The following is an 18,122-nucleotide window of genomic DNA, read 5'->3' as shown; positions in this document are numbered from 1 at the left end:
CCCATTTTGGACGCCTCTCTGAATTGCTTCTCCCACTCCAGCTTACTCTCAGAGTTTTGATCTGGAGGGTGTAGCACATTCCCTGCGGGGGACAAAATGGTCTTAAGCCCGCACTGGGCAAGGTGGTGAAGCATGGCACTGGGGACCATCTCAGGGCCTCTGCGAAAGCAGGCCGTCCCAAAAGCCGAAGGGCTGAAAGGACAAGCAGAGGTCAAAGCAAACAGCTGCCTCCGGTTTCTTGTCCCAATGAGGAAATAATTAATGTGCATTCCGTTGGGCCCCGATGCCAAATGCAACAGCTGGGCAGGCTGTTGTCCCCGTCGAGTTGTTTGTGCACAGAAATTCCAGCCCTGAGGACGCCACTGCAACCGATAACCCAGAGTCCTTTCCCTGGAATTTCCCAGGTTCTTCAAAGTATATATAGGGACTGGGAGAGTGACTCCAGCTTCTTCAGAAGGTTCGCACCAGAGTGAGAGGAGCATCCAGGCTCAGGGAGGGAACTTTGAGGAGAACATGGAGATCTCTACCTCCTGGGCACTGCTTCTGGTCTTGGGCACCCTCTCCGCATGTGGTGAGTTGGCTGGTTCTCTGCGCCTTGCTTATAGCATAAGGTACAGCCAGGTAAGTAGCATTTTGGTGTCTGACAAACCTCTGGGAGCCCCCCTATTAAAACAGAGGGGGTGATGCTTTCCTTTACCCTCAAAAGTATATTTTCAGACCATACAGGGAGCCGGACTAATCTGGGCTCGGCTTCATCTGTATTGTATAGCTCTCCAGTTCAGGTTTCAGGTGGATCCATCAGTGGCCCTTATGAGAGCAAAATGGAGCCACTGTGTACAGTAGCAGTCTAGCCCTAAACAACAGATGCTAGAAAGAGACAGAGAGGCTGTTGCCTTCCTGGCCTGCTTGGAGGCTTCCTGGAGGCATCTGGCTGTCCCCTGTTAGAAACAGGATGCTGGGCTTGATGGATGCGCTTAAATCTGATCCAACAGGCTGCTCTTGTGATTAATATTTATATAATGCCTTCTGCTAATATGATGCTTTCCAAAGAATGAGAGGACAGGTCTCTACCTTGAGGGGGTTACAGTCTAGATATTAGCCTGATTCAGACATTATACTGTACAAGTGCACAGATGTCTGTACGCTCATACATGTGTTTGTGTGAATGACCATACCTGTGTTCATCTTAAAAGTGAACCTGGATGCAGGCCCTTCACATGCATGGTGAAGACAGGAAGTAGGCTGCTGTACCTGTGTTCCGCACAACATGTGGATAACTGTACCTGTGTACAGATCTGTATCTGTGTACATGCAATCTGTACACTCATTGTACGAGTGTTGGACATAATGTGTGAATGGGCCTATTCACATAAGGGAGAAAATAGAAGGAGGGGAAATGGAGGTAGAAGAGAAGCAAGGATTTTTTTTCAGTTACAAATACCTGAGTTTAGTTGCAGTCACAAACTATTATTATAATTTATTTACACAGTCAGAAAGGTGTTATTGGCTGGTTTGTTTTATCCAGACATCGAGTCCTTCCCAAGGACCTGGGATGGCTGAATTTTATTGTCAATGCTGTTGCTGTTATTATAGATACTGTAGCAGAATATAGGCTGTTCCCAGTAAAGCTGCTTTTTGTAATTGGCTGCTGGTGATTTCTGTGGCCCCGATGGTGTTGAGGTGCTCTTCAAGGTCTTTGGGAACTGCACCCAGGGCGCCAATTACCACTGGGATTATTTGGGTCTTTTTCTGCCACAGCCTTTCAATTTCAATTTGTAGATCTTTATATTTTGTGATTTTTTCTATTTCTTTTTCTTCTATTCTGCTATCCCCTGGTATTGCTATGTCGATTATTTTGACTTGTTTTTCTTTCTTCTCGACTACAGTTATATCTGGTGTATTGTGTGGCAGATATTTGTCTGTTTGTAATCAGAAGTCCCATAATATTTTTACATCTTCATTTTCTTCTTTTCAATTTGATGGTCCCACCAATTTTTGGCTACAGGTAGCTTGTATTTTTTGCAGATGTCCCAGTGTATCATCCCTGCTACCTTGTCATGCCTTTGTTTGTAGTCAGTCTGTGTGATCTTTTTACAACAGCTGATTAGGTGGTCCACTGTTTCATCTGCTTCTTTACAAAGGCGGCCCTTACTGTTTGTGGTTGATTTTTCAACTTTTGCTCTTATTGCATTTGTTCTTAGTGCCTGTTCTTGTGCAGCCAGTATTAAACCCTCTGTTTCTTTTTTCAAGTTGCCATTCTTAAGCCATTGCCAGGTCTTGGTGATGTCTGATTTTCCACTTATATTGTGCAAATATTGACCATGCAGGGGCTTATTTCTCCATTTTTCTGCTCGGTTCTTGACTTGTTCTTTCTTGTAGGCCTGCTTTCTTTCACTGGTGTTGAATAGTTGCGTGTTATTGACCATTTGACGATTATTCACTGTCCTTGATATATTCTTCAAGGCCTCTTTTCTCCTCCTCTGCTGTTTGATGGACTTGCAGCATTCCTCTTCCACCTGAGCTGCGAGGGAGGTAGAGCCTATCTACATCACTACGGGGGTGCAGAGCATGATTGATGGTCATGATTTTCCTGGTCTTACGACCCAGCATCTCTAGCTCAGCCTGGGTCCAGTCTATTATCCCTGCAGTGTATCTGATAACAGGTATAGCCCAGGTGTTTATGGCTTGTATGGTGTTCCCGCCATTGAGTTTGGACTTGAGGATTTTTCTAACTCTCCTGATGTATTCACTTCCCATTTTTCTTTTAACTTCAGTGTGTGCAATGTTATCAGCCTGGAGAATGCCCAAGTATTTGTAATGTTCTTTCTCTTCCAGGTTCTTGATCTTGCTTCCTTCTGTTTTTGTTATTTTCCCTCTGTTCATTATTAATGCAGCACACTTGTCTAGTCCAAACTCCATTGCTATATTGCTACTGAATATACGGACAGTGTTTAGCAGTGATTCGATTTCTGACTGGGACTTTCCATACAACTTCAGATCGTCCATGTACAGCAGATGGTTGATTTTACTTGATGTTTTAGATGTTTGGTATCCGAGGCCTGTTTTGTTGAGTATTTGTGAAAGTAGGGTCTTGGCGATTACAAACAACAGAGGGGATAGTGAGTCCCCTTGGAAAATGCCTCTTCTAATGCTAACCTGTCCAAGTGTCTCGCCATTGATTGTTAACTGTGTACTCCACATGCACATTGCTTTTTTTATAAATATCTGAATGTTTTTGCTGACACCAGTTGTTTCTAAACATTTTAGTATCCATGTGTGAGGCAATGAATCGAAGGCTTTCTTGTAGTCAATCCATGCAACGTTTAGATTTGTTTTTCTTCTCTTGCAGTTTTCTAAAATCATTTTGTCAATCAGCAGCTGGTCTTTTGTGCCTCTGGTGTTCAGGCAATTTCCTTTCTGTTCAACTGGAAGCTGTTTGTTAGTTAATAAGTGTTGCATCACTTCATCTACTATTATTCCAGTTAATAATTTGAACATGGTTGGCAGGTGCCAGGCAGGTTATCGGTCTATAATTACTTGGAACTGCACCTTTTGCTGGCTCTTTCATGATGAGATAGGTTTTCCCAGTTGTTAGCCATTGTTCAATATCACCTCCTTTGGCATTTTTCCTATATTTTTTCCGGTTAAGCGACGTTTCTTCCAGTAACTTTGCTGTCTCCAGCCCTGGTTGCTCAACTGAAGATCCTGAGTCCTGTTGCCCACTTGCCACCAGATGTCCAGGGACTATAGCACCTGGCGCGGTCCTTGTTGACCTGGGTGACGACCGATCCAGTATAGATTTATTAAAGTTACATCTCACCATATTGTTGATGGGAGGGGACTCTTTGTCTGGCTCCTCTGGTGAGACCTGTCCAGTATGGTTGGACCTCTGGCATAGCTCTCACCTTCCTCAGAGCACACAAGCCCCACAACCACGCCAAGGTAGTGCCTCCTCCTCCTCCTCCTCCTCCTCCTCCTCCTCCTCCTCATTATTATTATTATTATTATTAATTCAATATCTATACCGCCCTTCCCAAAATGGCTCAGGGCAGTTTACACAGAGAAATAATAAATAAATAAGATGGCTCCCTGTCCCCAAAGGGCTCACAGTCTAAACAGAAACACAAGATAGACACCAGCAACAGTCACTGGAGGGGTGCTGTGCTGGGGGTAGATAGGGCCAGTTACTCTCCCCCTGCTCAATAAAGAGAATCACCGCGATAAAAGGTGCCTCTTTGCCCAGTTAGCAGGGGTCTAGAAGTCTTTCCCAGACAGCAGGCTTACTGTGAGTTTTTACTGTGAGTTTGAAGTTGCCCCCCAAAATAGTTGCAAAATGGATTTTTTAAACCCTTGATATAAATCAGGCTATACAATGAAAAACCCCAATTGTGTGTGTAATGCTCCCCGATACTCGCAGGGACTTTGGAGTAAATGTGGCCAATATGTGGACGCACACGTTCCATGAGGAGGAGGAGATGCAAACTAAAAGCCAGGTTTGAACAATTTCCAGGACGTACATGGATGCTAGAGTTTTCTGCTCCCACTCTAGGGCAGAGTTAAGGTTACATTCAGTCAGGAAAAGATGCTGGCTCATGCTGTTGTGTTGCTGCCCTCTCAGGGGCCCGCCCCAGAGGTCGTATTCTGGGGGGGCAGGATGCTCCCGCGCACCAGAGACCCTACATGGCATCACTGCAGATGGATGGGGAACACGTTTGCGGGGGCTTCTTGATTGCAGATCAGTGGGTCCTGAGTGCTGCCCATTGCTTGGAGGATGGGTGAGTATGTTGCCTTTTCCTGCCTTGGGTGGGTGGTGTCCATTCTCTACACTGGCTCACACATTTCAATCTTGTGGGATTTGGGAAAGAAGTAGGACCAAGTTCTTCCAGTCAGCAGATTTTTAAAATATAAATTTTAAAATTTAAGATGGTGAGCACCACCATAGGAAAAGCATTCCCTCCTGTGAGCGAGAGAATGCCTCATCTTAGAAGAGGCTTTCCCTACTATATGGGAGACAATGGTGGATACCTCATCCAGAAGAGGCTTTCCTGACAAAATGAGATAAAAGGGGGAATGCCTCATCTGAGAACAAGCTTTCCCTACTATGTGAGTGAAAAGGGATGGATGACTCATCCTAGAAGAGGCATTCCCTACAAAATGAGAGAAAAGAGGGAATGCCTTATCAGAGAAGAAACATTCCTTACAGTATGAAGGAAAGTGGGGAATGTGTGTTTTGGAACCATAGATTTAAAAAGGATTATCTCCTGGGGCAGAAGTAAAATTCATATTGAAAAGAAAATGGGAACTCCTCCAGGCTTCTGGAAAGGGCTGATGAATGGGTTGCTCTCAATTCTGAACCTAGTTAGATATAATGTTTAGAAACAGGCAATGCAAGCTTGAAAATCAATGGGGTCTCTTTCATAGGGGCAACGGGACTTGGGGGGTTCTCTTGGGGGCCCATTCACTCTCGGCAGCTGAACCCAGCAAGCGTCTGTATGGAGTCCGCCTCCTCATCCCCCACCCTGGCAGCAGCCCAGAGACCAACCATGATGACCTCTTGCTTGTCCAGGTGGGTGACCCAGCTTATACCTGTGGAAAACCTATGCAGGTTTACTCAGAAGTAAGCCCCATGGAATTCAATGAGGCTGCCTCCCAAGTAAGCCTCCCTGGGATTGCTGCCCTGATTGCAAGCCTATGCCCCCACAAGTGAGCCCCATAGGGTTCAATTAAGCTTACTCGTCAGTAAGTGTGCAAAGGACACAGCCTTCATGTTCCAAGAAGATCACCCTTGCGGCCCAATCTGAGCCAGGTTTACTCAAAGGTAAGCCCCAATTGCTTTACAACCCAGTTTACTTCCCGGTCGACTGGACTTTACTGTATTAGAATGCAGACTAGGCAATCTCACACCCTGTTTTTTGTTTAATCCCACTAAAAAAACCTGGGGGGAATTTCCTCGTTCTGATGCAAAACTTGCAAAAGGCCAACTTTGTTCTCATTATCAAAGTGTAGATCTCGTTTCCAGGAAAAAAATATTAAATTGTCTCTGGGCCAGCTCAAAGAGCTGGATGGATAACATCCACAGACTGTCTGGTCTTGCTTCATTCGTCACTTGCAATTCCGCATTCACATCAGATTCAAACCTTGCTTTGCGGAGAACGGGTTTCTCTTAGCTTGAGTTTCTTTATTTTATTTAAAAATATATATTTATATCCTCCCCCCTCCAGTAAAAGTAATATAAAATTTAGAACAAATAAACACATCATAGAATAAAATCAGTTAAAACACCCCCCCCTTTTTTTTAATCCATCAATTTATAATTAAAATATTTTAGAAGTAGGGCTGTGTAGAATTGGTTTGATAGCAAAATGGACCTCAGTGAACTGCCGGTTCAAGCACAAACTGCTTCAAACCGGCCCAGCCAATCAGTTCGACTAAAATGGTTTGAAAACCCACAGTTCAGTCTGAATTCGGTCCGAATTCGAACGGAACCGCACCAACCAGTCCATTAAAAAGCTTCTCTAACCTGGAGGATTTTGAGATCTTTTTTTAAACCCTTCCAGAGCTGGGCCACAACTGAAAAGGCCCTGTCTGTTGTCCCTACCAGTCAAATCTCAGTCAATGGCTGGGCTGCTAACAGGGCTTGAAATGATGAGCAAAGATGGTTTCCTTGCAGAGAGATCCTTTTCAAGGTGGAGAAGAGGTGGCAGCAAGGCAAGAAGGCTGGAGGCAGGGAATGTGGGGAAAGAGGTGAAAACGAACTCCTCACAGTTCTTAGAGATGATTATCTTTTCTTTTTCCTTACTCTGGATTCCAGCCTCCATCCTACCTTTCCTACAACCTAAATGGCCTGTATGATCTTTTTCTTTTCCAGCAGCCACACAGAATTCCATGCTAGGGATCATTAGGAAAGGGGTTGAAAATAAAGATGCTAGTATTATCATGCCCTTATACAAATCTATGATTTGGCCACATTTGGAGTACAGTGCACAGTTGTGGTCACCATATCTTAAGGAGGATATTGTAGAACTGGGAAAGGTGCAGAAGAGGGCAACCAAGATTAAAAGGGGCCTGGAGCACCTTCCTTATGAGGCAAGGCTACTTTACCTTTACCTACTTTACCAAGGGGTCTTTACCTTGGAAAAGAGGCGACTAAGGGGAGACATGATCAAGGTGTATAAAATTATGCATGGAGGAGAGAGAGAGTGGACAGAGATAAATCTTTCTCCCTCTCTCACAGCACTAGAACCAAGGGTCATCTCATGAAACTGAAGGCCGGGAAATTTAGGACCAACAGAAGGAAATACTTTTTCCACACAGAGCATAACAGATCTAAGGAATTATCTGCCACAAGATGTGGTGATGGCCACCAACTTGGATGGCTTTAAAAGGGGCTTAGACAAATGCATGGAGGACAGGTCTATCCATGGCTACTAGTCTAGTGGCTATAGCCCTCCTCTGGCCTCAGAGGCAAGATGCCTCTCAACCCCAGTTGCAGGCGAGCAACAGCAGGAGAGAGGGCCTGCCTTCAGCTGTTGCCTGTGCGCTTCCCAGAGGCATCTGGTGGGCCACTGTTAGAGATGGCATGCTGGACGAGATAGGCTTTGGGCCTGATCCAGCAGGGCTGCTCTTATGTTTTTTCCCTTTAACTGCACTGTACATCAACCTTCTGTTTGTTGGAAATTCTCTGTGGTGAGAGAATCCCTTTCTCATTATAGCAGAGTGCACAGAGGCACAACACAGCAGAATTTAGTTAGGCATGTGTGTATGCTGAGAGTAAAGTAACTTGGAGCCAATTCATAGTTTCAAATCAATATAAGGAGTCTTTATTGGAGAACTCCATTCTAGATAGGAAAGTGAGGAGTTAGGATCTCTAATCTATCTAGCTAGCTGGATGCAGATGGATTCTGCATCTTCTCTGCACACATGGTGCAGGGAGAGGAGCTTGCCATGTTGCAAGGTGGAAGGACAGGCAGGGAAGAGAGAGAGAGAGAGGAGGAAGTGGCTGGAAGGAAGTTAGTCCCTGAGATTAGCAATCTACATATCCAAAGGGATAGTGTCAGAGCAGTAGAGAAGGGATGACTAATGTCTTGACGCTCTAGCCCTCTGACTCACTAGTCTGTCCTCCACTGTCTGAGACAAGAGACAGCGCAAAGTCCTTTAACTTCCAACACTGTTACTGACACATTTTCTCTGAGAAGCTGGGATACTTGCAAAAATTTCTGGGCATCCCAGCAGCCAGAGGGAGAAGCAAACTTGAGTATAAGCTGCTGCTGTTATATTAAATTTATTGTTATTATTAGTTTATGTACTGCTTTTCGATAAACATGTTAACAAAGCACTTTCCATAGAAAAAGAGTAATACAATGTTTATGTAGCTGCACTGGCTGCCAATTTGTTTGTGGATCGAAGATGAATATTTCTGTACGACTTTTTAACAAAAGTTCCCAAAGCGGTTTAGATAGATAGATAGATAGATAGATAGATAGATAGATAGATAGATAGATAGGCTCCCTGTCCCCCCAAAGTTCACAATCTAAACAAGAAACATAAGACAGCCACCAGCAACAGCCACTGGAAGGATGATATGTTGGGGTGGATAGGGCCAGTTGCTCTCCTCCTGCAAAATAGAAGAGAATCACCACTTTAAAAGGTGTCAATTTTGTTTTTTAAAAGGGATCAAATTCAAGGTGCTGGTTATTACCTTTAAAGCCCTTAACAGTTTGGGACCTGGATATCTGAAGAACCATCTTCCCCAAAGAGTTTCTGCCTGCCCAACAAGATCATCCAAGGGGGCTCTGCTCTGTGTGCTGATATTGAGGGAGGCTCGGTTGTCATGCATGTGGGACAGGGCCTTCTCTGTTGCTGCCCCCAGGCTCCGGAATGCTCTCCCAAGGGAGTGTCTGTTCTCTGGCTTTCGTGGCTACTTTTAGAAACAGCAGCTGAAAATGTTTTTATTTGTTCAAGCTTTTACCTCTTAGGGGCTGCCGGTCTCTCCATCCCAACTGCTCTGTTTTGTTTTTATGGCTGTTTTTGGTGTGTTTATGATTTTATGGCTTGGTGTTAATATTTTAATGTGATTTTAATGGAATTTTATGGCATGAACCTATGTAAACCACCTTGGGATTTATTTTTTTAATGAAAGGCGGCATATAAATCTAACAATAATATAAATAAATAAAATGTATTATACATCATTTTAAAGGATAATGTGTAATTTATCATACGTTATTACAAATTAGGTTATACATTGCTGCCCCGTTTGTCCCTTGCTTTGAGTGATCTCTCTCTCTCCTCTTCCTTTCTCCCCTTCCTCTTCTCTCGGCCTCACGTCCTCTCCAAACCAGCTTCAAGAGCCAGCGGTCCTCAGTGAGGATGTGAAGGTTTTGGCTTTCCAGAGCGTAGACAGAGAAGTCCCGGCGGGGACCCGATGCGAGGTAGCTGGTTGGGGCTTCATCAAGAACACAGGGAAGCTCCCTGATAGGCTGCAGCACGTGGAGTTGCCCATCATCAGTCGAAGTGAATGCAATCGCCGGATCTATTACGGTGGCAGCATTACGGAGAAAATGATGTGTGCTGAATCAAAGCAGAAAGATTCCTGCAAGGTACTGGGCTTTGGAACAATGTTGGGGGCGGGGAAGGCCCTTTAGCAGCTGCAGCTCCATTTTCCTGCCGGGGGAGAACAAGCCGAGGATGTCCGTTGCACCTCTGTGAATGCACAGAACGGTAAAAGCATCGGAACAAAGTTCCCTCTAACCTGACATCCTTTTTCCAACCGTGGTCAGGCAGGTGATCCCCTGGGAAAGCCCACAAGATGGACATGAAGCTGACAGGCCTCCCTTGATCGCCCATAACTTCAGGAGAAGGGGCAAAAATCCACCTTAAGGAAAGGTGTGTTCAGGGATAGATTGCTCTTGTACAGGGAGGCTCTGATGTTAGCCACCAGGGATGGTAGCTGCCAATCCTCACCTAAGAAGGGCCTTTCTGGATCAGTCCCAAAGAGGTCAAAGCTTTGCAGACACTTCCTGAAAGAGTGTTGACTTGTGTGCTCCTGCCAAGATTTCTTTTGTGAGCTGTAATATTAATTAATTAAATTAATTATTAATCTAGATAGTGCCATGATCTGTGTGCATGGCACTATACAAAAGACAAGAAGGCAGGTCAGTCCATAATGGGCTCCCAATCTAAACACAGGAATGTAGGAAGCTGCCTTATACTGAGTCAGGCCATTGGTCCATTGAACTCAGTGTTGTCTACCCAGACGGGCACCAGCTTCTCCAAGGTTGCAGGCAGGAGTCTCTCCCAGCCCTATCTTGGAGATGCTGCCAGGGAGGGAAATTGGAACCTTTTACATGCAAGCAGGCAGGTGCTCTTCTGCTGAGTTACGGCCCCATCCCCTAAAGGGAATATCTTACAGTGCTCATAAACCCGTTGTCTCCCATTCATATGCAAACCAGGGTGGGCCCTGCTTAGCAAAGGGGGCAATTCATGCTTGCTACCACAAGATCAGCTCTCCTCCCTTTCTTTCAAAACAGAAAGAAAAAAACAGTACCTGAGAACCCTTTAAAAAAAACAGTACCTGAGAAGAGAACTTGCAAGAAAATAAGTGGAAATAGCAAACTTTGGCCTCCAAGGTAGGCCTGCATTTACCACAGCCCTGCAGTGTAGCCCAGGCCAGCTTTATTATTTCCCTCATATCACACATGCAGAAGACTGAGGCCAGGAGGACCGGGTCTTGTGTATCGCCGTGCCACCTAGCAGAAGGGAGATTCCGCCCAGAGTCTTCCAACGCGGTCGCAGCTCTCTCTCATGCCCAATGCTCTCCCACAAGTGATTCTTTTGATCCCAAAAGTGATCCCCCCAAAAAAGTGATCCCCCAAAGTGATTCTTGGTTTCTCTGACTTGTTTCTTCCCACAGGGAGATTCCGGCGGGCCCTTAATCTGTGCTGGCATTGCCGAGGGGGTGGTTGCCACCGGCTCCCGCAGATGCGGCAACCCGAGAAAGCCTGGAATTTATACCCGGATTCCTCCTTACGTCGAATGGATCAGCAGCGTCCTCAGCTCTGCCAATTAGCGGACAGGAGGCGGAGGCCACGTCTGCAAAAATGGAGGCCTGGCCGTTGCTCACTGCCACGAATGTAAGCTGCAAAGGGCAGTGACAGGATGTTGCAAGATTTAGTCCCCCGTCCGGAAAGGAAACAACTTTGGACAAGAGTTCGCAAACATGAGCCCCCCAGATGTTGTCAGACTACAACTCCAATCGCCCCCAGCTGCGTGGCTGTGGATGATGGGGGTTGTAGTCCGACATCTGGGGACCCACGTTTGAGAACCCAACTTTCCATAGTAGGAAAGACAAAGTCCAGGATGCTTGCTTCTTTAGCGACTTGTACAGGAAATTGCTATTTTTATGAAGCTTCCTTTAAGTGACCATAAACCAAGCAGAAGCGCTCTCACCCCTGGACTTCGGGGTTGAAGTCCAGGGCCTCCACAGCCCCTGGGGGGCCCCCAAATTCTTTTTAATCTGTCCTGGGTGGAGTGGTCAACCCACGGAGCATGATGATGCTTAATTTGCAGGTGGGAGGGTGGGGGGCTAAAAAGGCCTTTAAGTCCAGGCTCCAAAATTACCTCCGTGCACCTCTGAAACCAAGGAGGCTTTTTTGGGAGGCTTTTTTTGGAGGAGGCTCCCCCCCCCCTTTTTTTTGAGAGCTCTGAAGTTGGGTAGGCAAGATGTTAGCCACACAGTTCATATAGACGTGAAAGTTTTTACTAACAAGCATGAATAGCTCACTTCTACTTCCCAGCTTCTCCCACTCCCAGCCCAGTATCAACCTTGCTTCACACTCCAAACAGTATCTGGGGAGGGTCCCTTTCCCTCACAAAGCCATATCCAACCTGTAAATTAAAAATATACTTTTAAAAAGAAAGGTGCATTACCTCGTGTCTAGTCTAGTGGTCATTTAAAAGGGGCATTGGAGCTCCGGATTTGCCAGAAACCTAGAGTCCGATTTGTGGAGTGCTGGCTTCAAGTGTGGGAGCGGAGAACTTTGCACAAGCACAGAGGCACACTCTCCCCCCTTGAAGATTGCTCCACAACTTCTGGGACGGAGCCAACAGGATCAGGGAACCCAGATTCTGGTTCAAACTTCTTGTGATCGCTGAATGGAAACTCCATGTTCAAGGGCAGTCTACCTCTGAATGCTAGAAGCAGGGGGCAGGCTTCCTGCCCTGCTGGCGAGTTTCCCATTGGGCTGTCCCCTGTCGGAAAGAGGATGCTTTGGACTGAGCCAGTAAGAGTTTTCTCGTGTTCCTAAGCCTTAATTCTAAGTAGGTTTAGGGTGCAGTTGCTGAATGTTGAGGGGAAAGTGCTCTGTGTATGCTCAGAGGCCCCTTTAGCTGATGATGCCATATCTGTTCGAAGAAGGGATGTGGGAGGAGATGGGGCTAGGTGGGTGGGGCCAAGGGATGGGGGTGGTCCCAACAGGACCTGAAAGGCATGTCTGCCTGTTTTTATTTGGGCAGTCTTATACAAATTATGTCAACGTGGAGCTGGGTGAGGAAGGGAGGGTAACAAAACCACTGTCAAAATGTTATCTCCTTGGAGATCTGAGCTGCCCGTGACCTACTTCAGTCTCTTTCTTTTTTAAGAACACATTTTCCTAAAGGTAACTGAGAACAGCAGGGGATCTGCTGTGGAGATGGAGACATTAAAGCTAATGACGCCAATTAGCCCTGCTTTCCCTTCCCAGCTTGATGCCACTTTAATGGCCCGGCTGTATCCGCCATGCCATACAAGGCAGCAGCTACTGAGCTAGAGAGAGAGAGAGAGAGAGAGAAGAGAGAGAGAGAGAGAGATGACTTCTGTACCGGACGCCCTGACATTTTCTAAACCCTGCACTTGCCAATTAAAGCTGACCTATAACCACTCAAGAGTACAAGATAATTAGGAAGAGCTGCAGAGAGGAGGGCATGTTGTATTGGTGAGTCTTGGGTAATCTTGCTCCTGATTCTTCAACATAAAAATTTCTGCCCCTATGCCAAGACATTCACAGATTGTAAACCTCCCATGGCCAGGCCACTAAAAAGGAGTTGGCCACTTTAGCTAGAGAAGCAAGCCCCACAGAAAGTTGGGGGTAAACCGTTGATTCCCCACCCCCCTTCTCTTCCTTGAGTGGCCTGGAAGATCACTTCGCTCCTCGCCGGTGGCCTTTTGCAGATTCCTGAACCTTAGCAGATATCCACATGTGGCCTTAGGATTCGGAGCATCCTAGATTAAGTTTGATTCTAGTACACACACGGCCACGATGCCACGCAGGATGCTTTCATGGTGTTTGTGGGAATTGCTGTGCTTGCTTGGCCAAACTGAAGCCCTTTTGTTAGCCTGATGCTAGAGCTATTTGATCAAGCAACGCCTTTGCCAGAAAACAAGACACCAGCTTAGCAGGCAGGCAATAGCTAAGCTTGGGGGTTTGGCTTGAAATAGATTTTGGGGAAAGGTCCATGGAGATTTGAACAACACTTTATCAGCTATTGGTGGCAGCTGTGCTTTGCAAGACCCTGTCTAGAAACATTCTGATCATGCAGGCTAAATACGGTTTGTCACCATAACTTCCTTGTTGTGTTAATATATACGTGCAAATGTCCAGCTAACCTGATTGAAATGTTTAAGCAACTCGAGACAATTGCGTAGTTGTCCTCTTTTGACAAGATAAGAGTGTGTTCTGTGCTTTGCCAGTGGTCTTTGGGGAGGGTCTGGTTAGGTTTGTAACCTACACGGGCTCTCTCTGACCCATTTTTCACTGAAACTGCCTTGCTATCAATAAAAGCAATTACTTGGATTATCAAACCATAGCATGAAGGCGGCGTTTCTTCCACAGTGTTGAATCAGCCGCCCACGTCAATGACCAGCAAATGACGAACCCATGTTGGTTTGGGGATACAGGGGCAGAGTTTTTCCAGTCTATCATTTGGGGGGCAAAACTCTGACACTGGTAAGATGCTAATGTGGAAATCCAGTCCATTTCTTTCTGGAAACGAATGCTAGGACAGGTGCTATTTATTGGGGGCTGAGGGGCCACAAGCAACAGTGTTTTTTGGGGGTATATAATGTACAGGCCCTTTGGGGGCAGGATTACACCTTGACTAGGACCGGGGAGACCCGAGTTCAAATCCACATTCAGCCAGGATACTAGCTGGGTGACTCTGGGCCAGTCACTTCTCTCTCAGCCTAACCTACTTCACAGGGTTGTTGTGAAAAAGAAACAAGTATGTAGTACACAGCTCTGGGCTCCTTGGAGGAAGAGCGGGATATAAATGTAAAAATATATATACTGTATAATAATAATAGTAATTCAGGGGTGCAACACAAGAGAATATTGGGCAGTGCTATTTTCTGGCACTATGCCCCCCCCAAAAAAATTGGTGCCCTAGATGACCACCTAGGTATGCTAGTGGACGGGCTACCGCTGCCCCACTGTGCACTACCAATATGTGTTTGTGGGTAAATACTGTAAAAAAGCAAAAGTCTGCACACTGTTTTGCTTTTTTTGCCACGGTTCCCCACAAGTCACCCACACAACATGATGCCACAATTGTGTATTAAGCCATTGGATTGAACAATGGAGGATGCCCAAATGCATCCACTCCAGTTAATCTGGAAGTCCAAACACCAGGGAGAAATTGGGATGGAGGGAATTTCAGAGGTGCCCTTGCCCAGGAACCAAAAAGGGCCCCAGAGCTGCGGACAGAAGGTGGAGCCAAGGATTCCAGGCATCAAGGGCAAACCACTGGACCAAACCTGGCAAGTGAGTTGTGTTTTTTGTGTGTCTGTAGATTTACAAGAAACACATCTGGTGCCTCATACGATCAGGCTCAAGGCCTATTTAGTGCAGCATCCTGTTTCCCACACTGGCCCACCAGATGACTGTGAGAAGCCCACAAGCAGGGGACGAAGGCATGCCTTCTCTCCTGCTGTTACTCCCCTGCAACTGGTATTTAGGGCTATCAATGGCCACTAGCCTGAGGGCTATAGGCCACCTCCAGCCTCGGAGCATCCTGCCTCCCAGGCTGGAGGTGGCCTACAGCCCTCAGTCTAGTAGCCATTGATAGCCCTGCCCTCCATGAATTTGTCCAAGCCTCTTTTCAAGCCATCCAAGCTGGTAGCCATCACCACATCCTGCGGCAGAGAATTCCAGAGATTAATTATGCACGGTGTGAAAAACGACGCCCTTTGGTTAGTCATAGATTTCCTGCCTCTCACTGCATTGCATACTGAAGGAGGATTCAAAATTGATAGATCGACTCCCAAGGTCAAAACACCCAGTGCAAGAGAAATCACATCCCTCGCTTGGCTGGTACTAAAAGACGTCAAGGAACCTTAGCGGATAATAACACTGAAAAGGGAATCAAAACCCCTCGTTGGCACCCAAGATTCCTATTTTTAAATTACAAATTAAAAGCAGAGGAGCAAAGTGGCCTCCACCGGTTTCTTCCTTGCACCCGCAAAGAGCTTTTTTCAAAGAAACGTCAGTCTAATTCAGGGACTCTCAGCCTTGGGTCCTCAGATGTTATTGGACTTCAACTCCTATAACCCCCAACCAAAGGCTACTGGGGCTGGGGATTATGGGAGTCGAAGTCCAACATTGAGAATCCCTGGTCTAATTCATTCCTGGAACATGGATAAGATCGGGTTATCTTAATTGATTTTCCTTCCCTGGTTAGGAACATAGGAAGCTGCCATATACTGAGTCAGACCATTGGTCCATCTAGCTCAGTATTGTCTACACAGTCTGGCAGCGGCTTCTCCGAGGTTGCAGGCAGGAATCTCCCTCAGCCCTATCTTGGAGATGCTGCCAGGGAGGGAATTTGGAACCTAGATGCTCTTCCCAGAGCGGCTCCATCCCCGAAGGGGAATATACCCAGAGACCAAACTGGCTGCCACTGAATATCTTCCAGTGCTCACACTTCTAGTCTTGCATTCATAAGCAACCAGGGTGGACCCTGCTTAGCTAAGGGGAAAAGTCATTCTTGCTACCACGAGACCAGCACTCCTCTCTCTCCTTGAATTGAGCTGGTGAAATAGAGAAATAGCCATCTTTTTAGTGAGGAGCGTGGCACTTAAGTCTAACATGCATAACATGTTACATGCACTTGAGTATAACATGCATAATAGTAATTCAGGGATGAGATCGCAGCTCAGCGGCAGAGTATCTGCTTTGCATGCAGAAGGTCCCAGGTTTGAACCCTGGTAGAGTCTCTTCAGGCTGGGTTGGGACTCTTGCTGAAACCTTGGAGAAGCTGCTGCCAGTCAGTGCAGACAATACTGAGCTAGATGGACCAAGGGCCTGACTCCATATAAGGCAGCTTCATCTAATAGGCAACAAAAGTGAGACAAGTCTCTGCCCCAAAGCACTTACAAATTGGATTGCGAGAAAGGGATGAACAGGGAGAGGGGGAAAGGGAGGAGAGCCAGTGGCTAGCATGTCTGATTAGGAGCAGGGAGACCCAGATTCAAAAGCACCACTCAACCATGAAGCTCACTTGCTCTGGGCCAGACACCAGCTCTCAGCCCAACCTACTTTACAGGGCTGTTGCGAAGATAAAACAGAAAGAATCATCTACACTGAGCTCACTGAGGAAGTCTAGGGCGGAAATGCAAAAAAACCGACGACAACCACCCAACAACAATTAAGGTATCCTGGAACTATTGCAGGGGCACAAACCTCATTCAAGTTGGTGAAGAGGACTAGGAACTTGGGTCACTTTCAAGGAAAAGTTGGGTTTTAAGTAGAGGTTTTATGGAAGCGAAGGGGGCATCCCACAGGTTCCAGACATAAAGGGCAGCAAAGCAGAAAGAGCAGTCCAAACCTGTCGGATCCTAGATTCAATTTTGAATTTTTTCCCTGTTGCCACATTTAATTTTTGGCTCAAAAGGCTGCTTCGGACACATTTGGGGAAATGGAACAGCACCTTCTCGTTCAGCAATTGCCTCTTTGTCTCGGTGACTCCAAAGATGACCCCGCCCCCACTTCTTCTTCAGACAAGCAAACAAAAACAGTTATTGAAACTTCCCAGAAACATGGGTTTGAACAACCAGACAATTAAGAACGCAGACAATTAAGTGTGCAGAGGCTTTGCACACAGACAATGAAGTGTGTGTGTGTGTGTGTGTGTGTGGGGCTGTGGGGGATCCAGGGGGAAGTGTGAGGAGCAGATGTTGGCGAAGAGCTGTAATTAGTTGGCTACAGCTTAGTGATTAAAACCAAGGTGATGTGGAAATCTTGGGAAAACAGATCTGCTCGGCCCAGATGACGGAAATGATAAGAGAGAAGCATTTTCCTTTTGAGTGTACTGAACAAACAGCTCTTGTTTAGGCTGAGGAAAGGAAAGTATATTTTAAAAACACCCTGCTTTGCTAGATGGGATGATTTCACCCCAGTATCCCGTTTCCGACAGCGACCAGCAATATATCTCCGGGAAGCCCACCTAACCAGCAGGGCCTAAAGGTCTGCCTGTCCCCACTGTCCAATTTTTCAAAGGTAGACTGTCTCTGAGCATGGAGGCTCCATTCAGCTGTCATGCCTGTTCCACTCCATTAAAAAGCATATGCAATCGCCTTGGTGGGTGAGAACAAAGTGGATCAGAACAAAGTGGAACAAGTCCAGGAACTCGCCAGGCAAAATCAATTCCAACATCTGCAAACGCCGGAGTCTCAGAACAATGGCAGAACAGAGCCGAGGGCACCTGTTCCTCTCCGGCTTCTGTTTGTGGCCTTCTCATGTCCTTTTGCCCTGGTGACCCCATGGCCCCCACAGCAAATGACGGGGCAGAAACCAAGATGGAGGATGCCTTCGCCATGAGAACAGTGTCCGCTGCGGGGGGGGGGGGAGGCTTTTTGCTTCTTTCATGGGAGCAGGAACAAGGGGAGGTTTCGGTAAGAGAAGTGAAGGGGGGGGGGAACACAGTTCCTTCTGGAATGTTTGCACGTAGCTCAATTTCTTTATTTACAAAACCGCTGCTTGCCCATGGGAGTGGGAATTAAAATCCAGCCGTCCTTTTAAAATCCTGCTCCTCTGTTCTCTAGCATCCAGACGACATTTTCAAATTTCATGACCAAGTCCAAGGCCCAGGTT

The 18,122-nt window shown here is 46.4% G+C and overlaps 1 protein-coding gene across 1 annotated transcript; it reads left to right on the top strand.

Annotated features, from left to right (window-relative positions):
* The first annotated feature begins 378 nt into the window (after nt 1-378).
* Nucleotides 379-13,837, top strand: CFD (complement factor D). The gene is made up of 5 exons (XM_053299632.1): nt 379-571; nt 4,619-4,775; nt 5,422-5,566; nt 9,342-9,599; nt 10,913-13,837. The coding sequence occupies exons 1-5, from the start codon at nt 514-516 to the stop codon at nt 11,066-11,068; spliced, it is 774 nt and encodes a 257-aa protein (XP_053155607.1). The 5' UTR covers nt 379-513; the 3' UTR covers nt 11,069-13,837.
* The last annotated feature ends 4,285 nt before the right edge of the window (nt 13,838-18,122 follow it).

The sequence above is a fragment of the Hemicordylus capensis genome, chromosome 2 (genome assembly GCF_027244095.1).
Source record: "Hemicordylus capensis ecotype Gifberg chromosome 2, rHemCap1.1.pri, whole genome shotgun sequence".
NCBI classification, from domain to species: domain Eukaryota; kingdom Metazoa; phylum Chordata; class Lepidosauria; order Squamata; family Cordylidae; genus Hemicordylus; species Hemicordylus capensis.
Note: the sequence above shows the minus strand (reverse complement) of the source record. Positions and strands in the feature narration are given on the sequence as shown.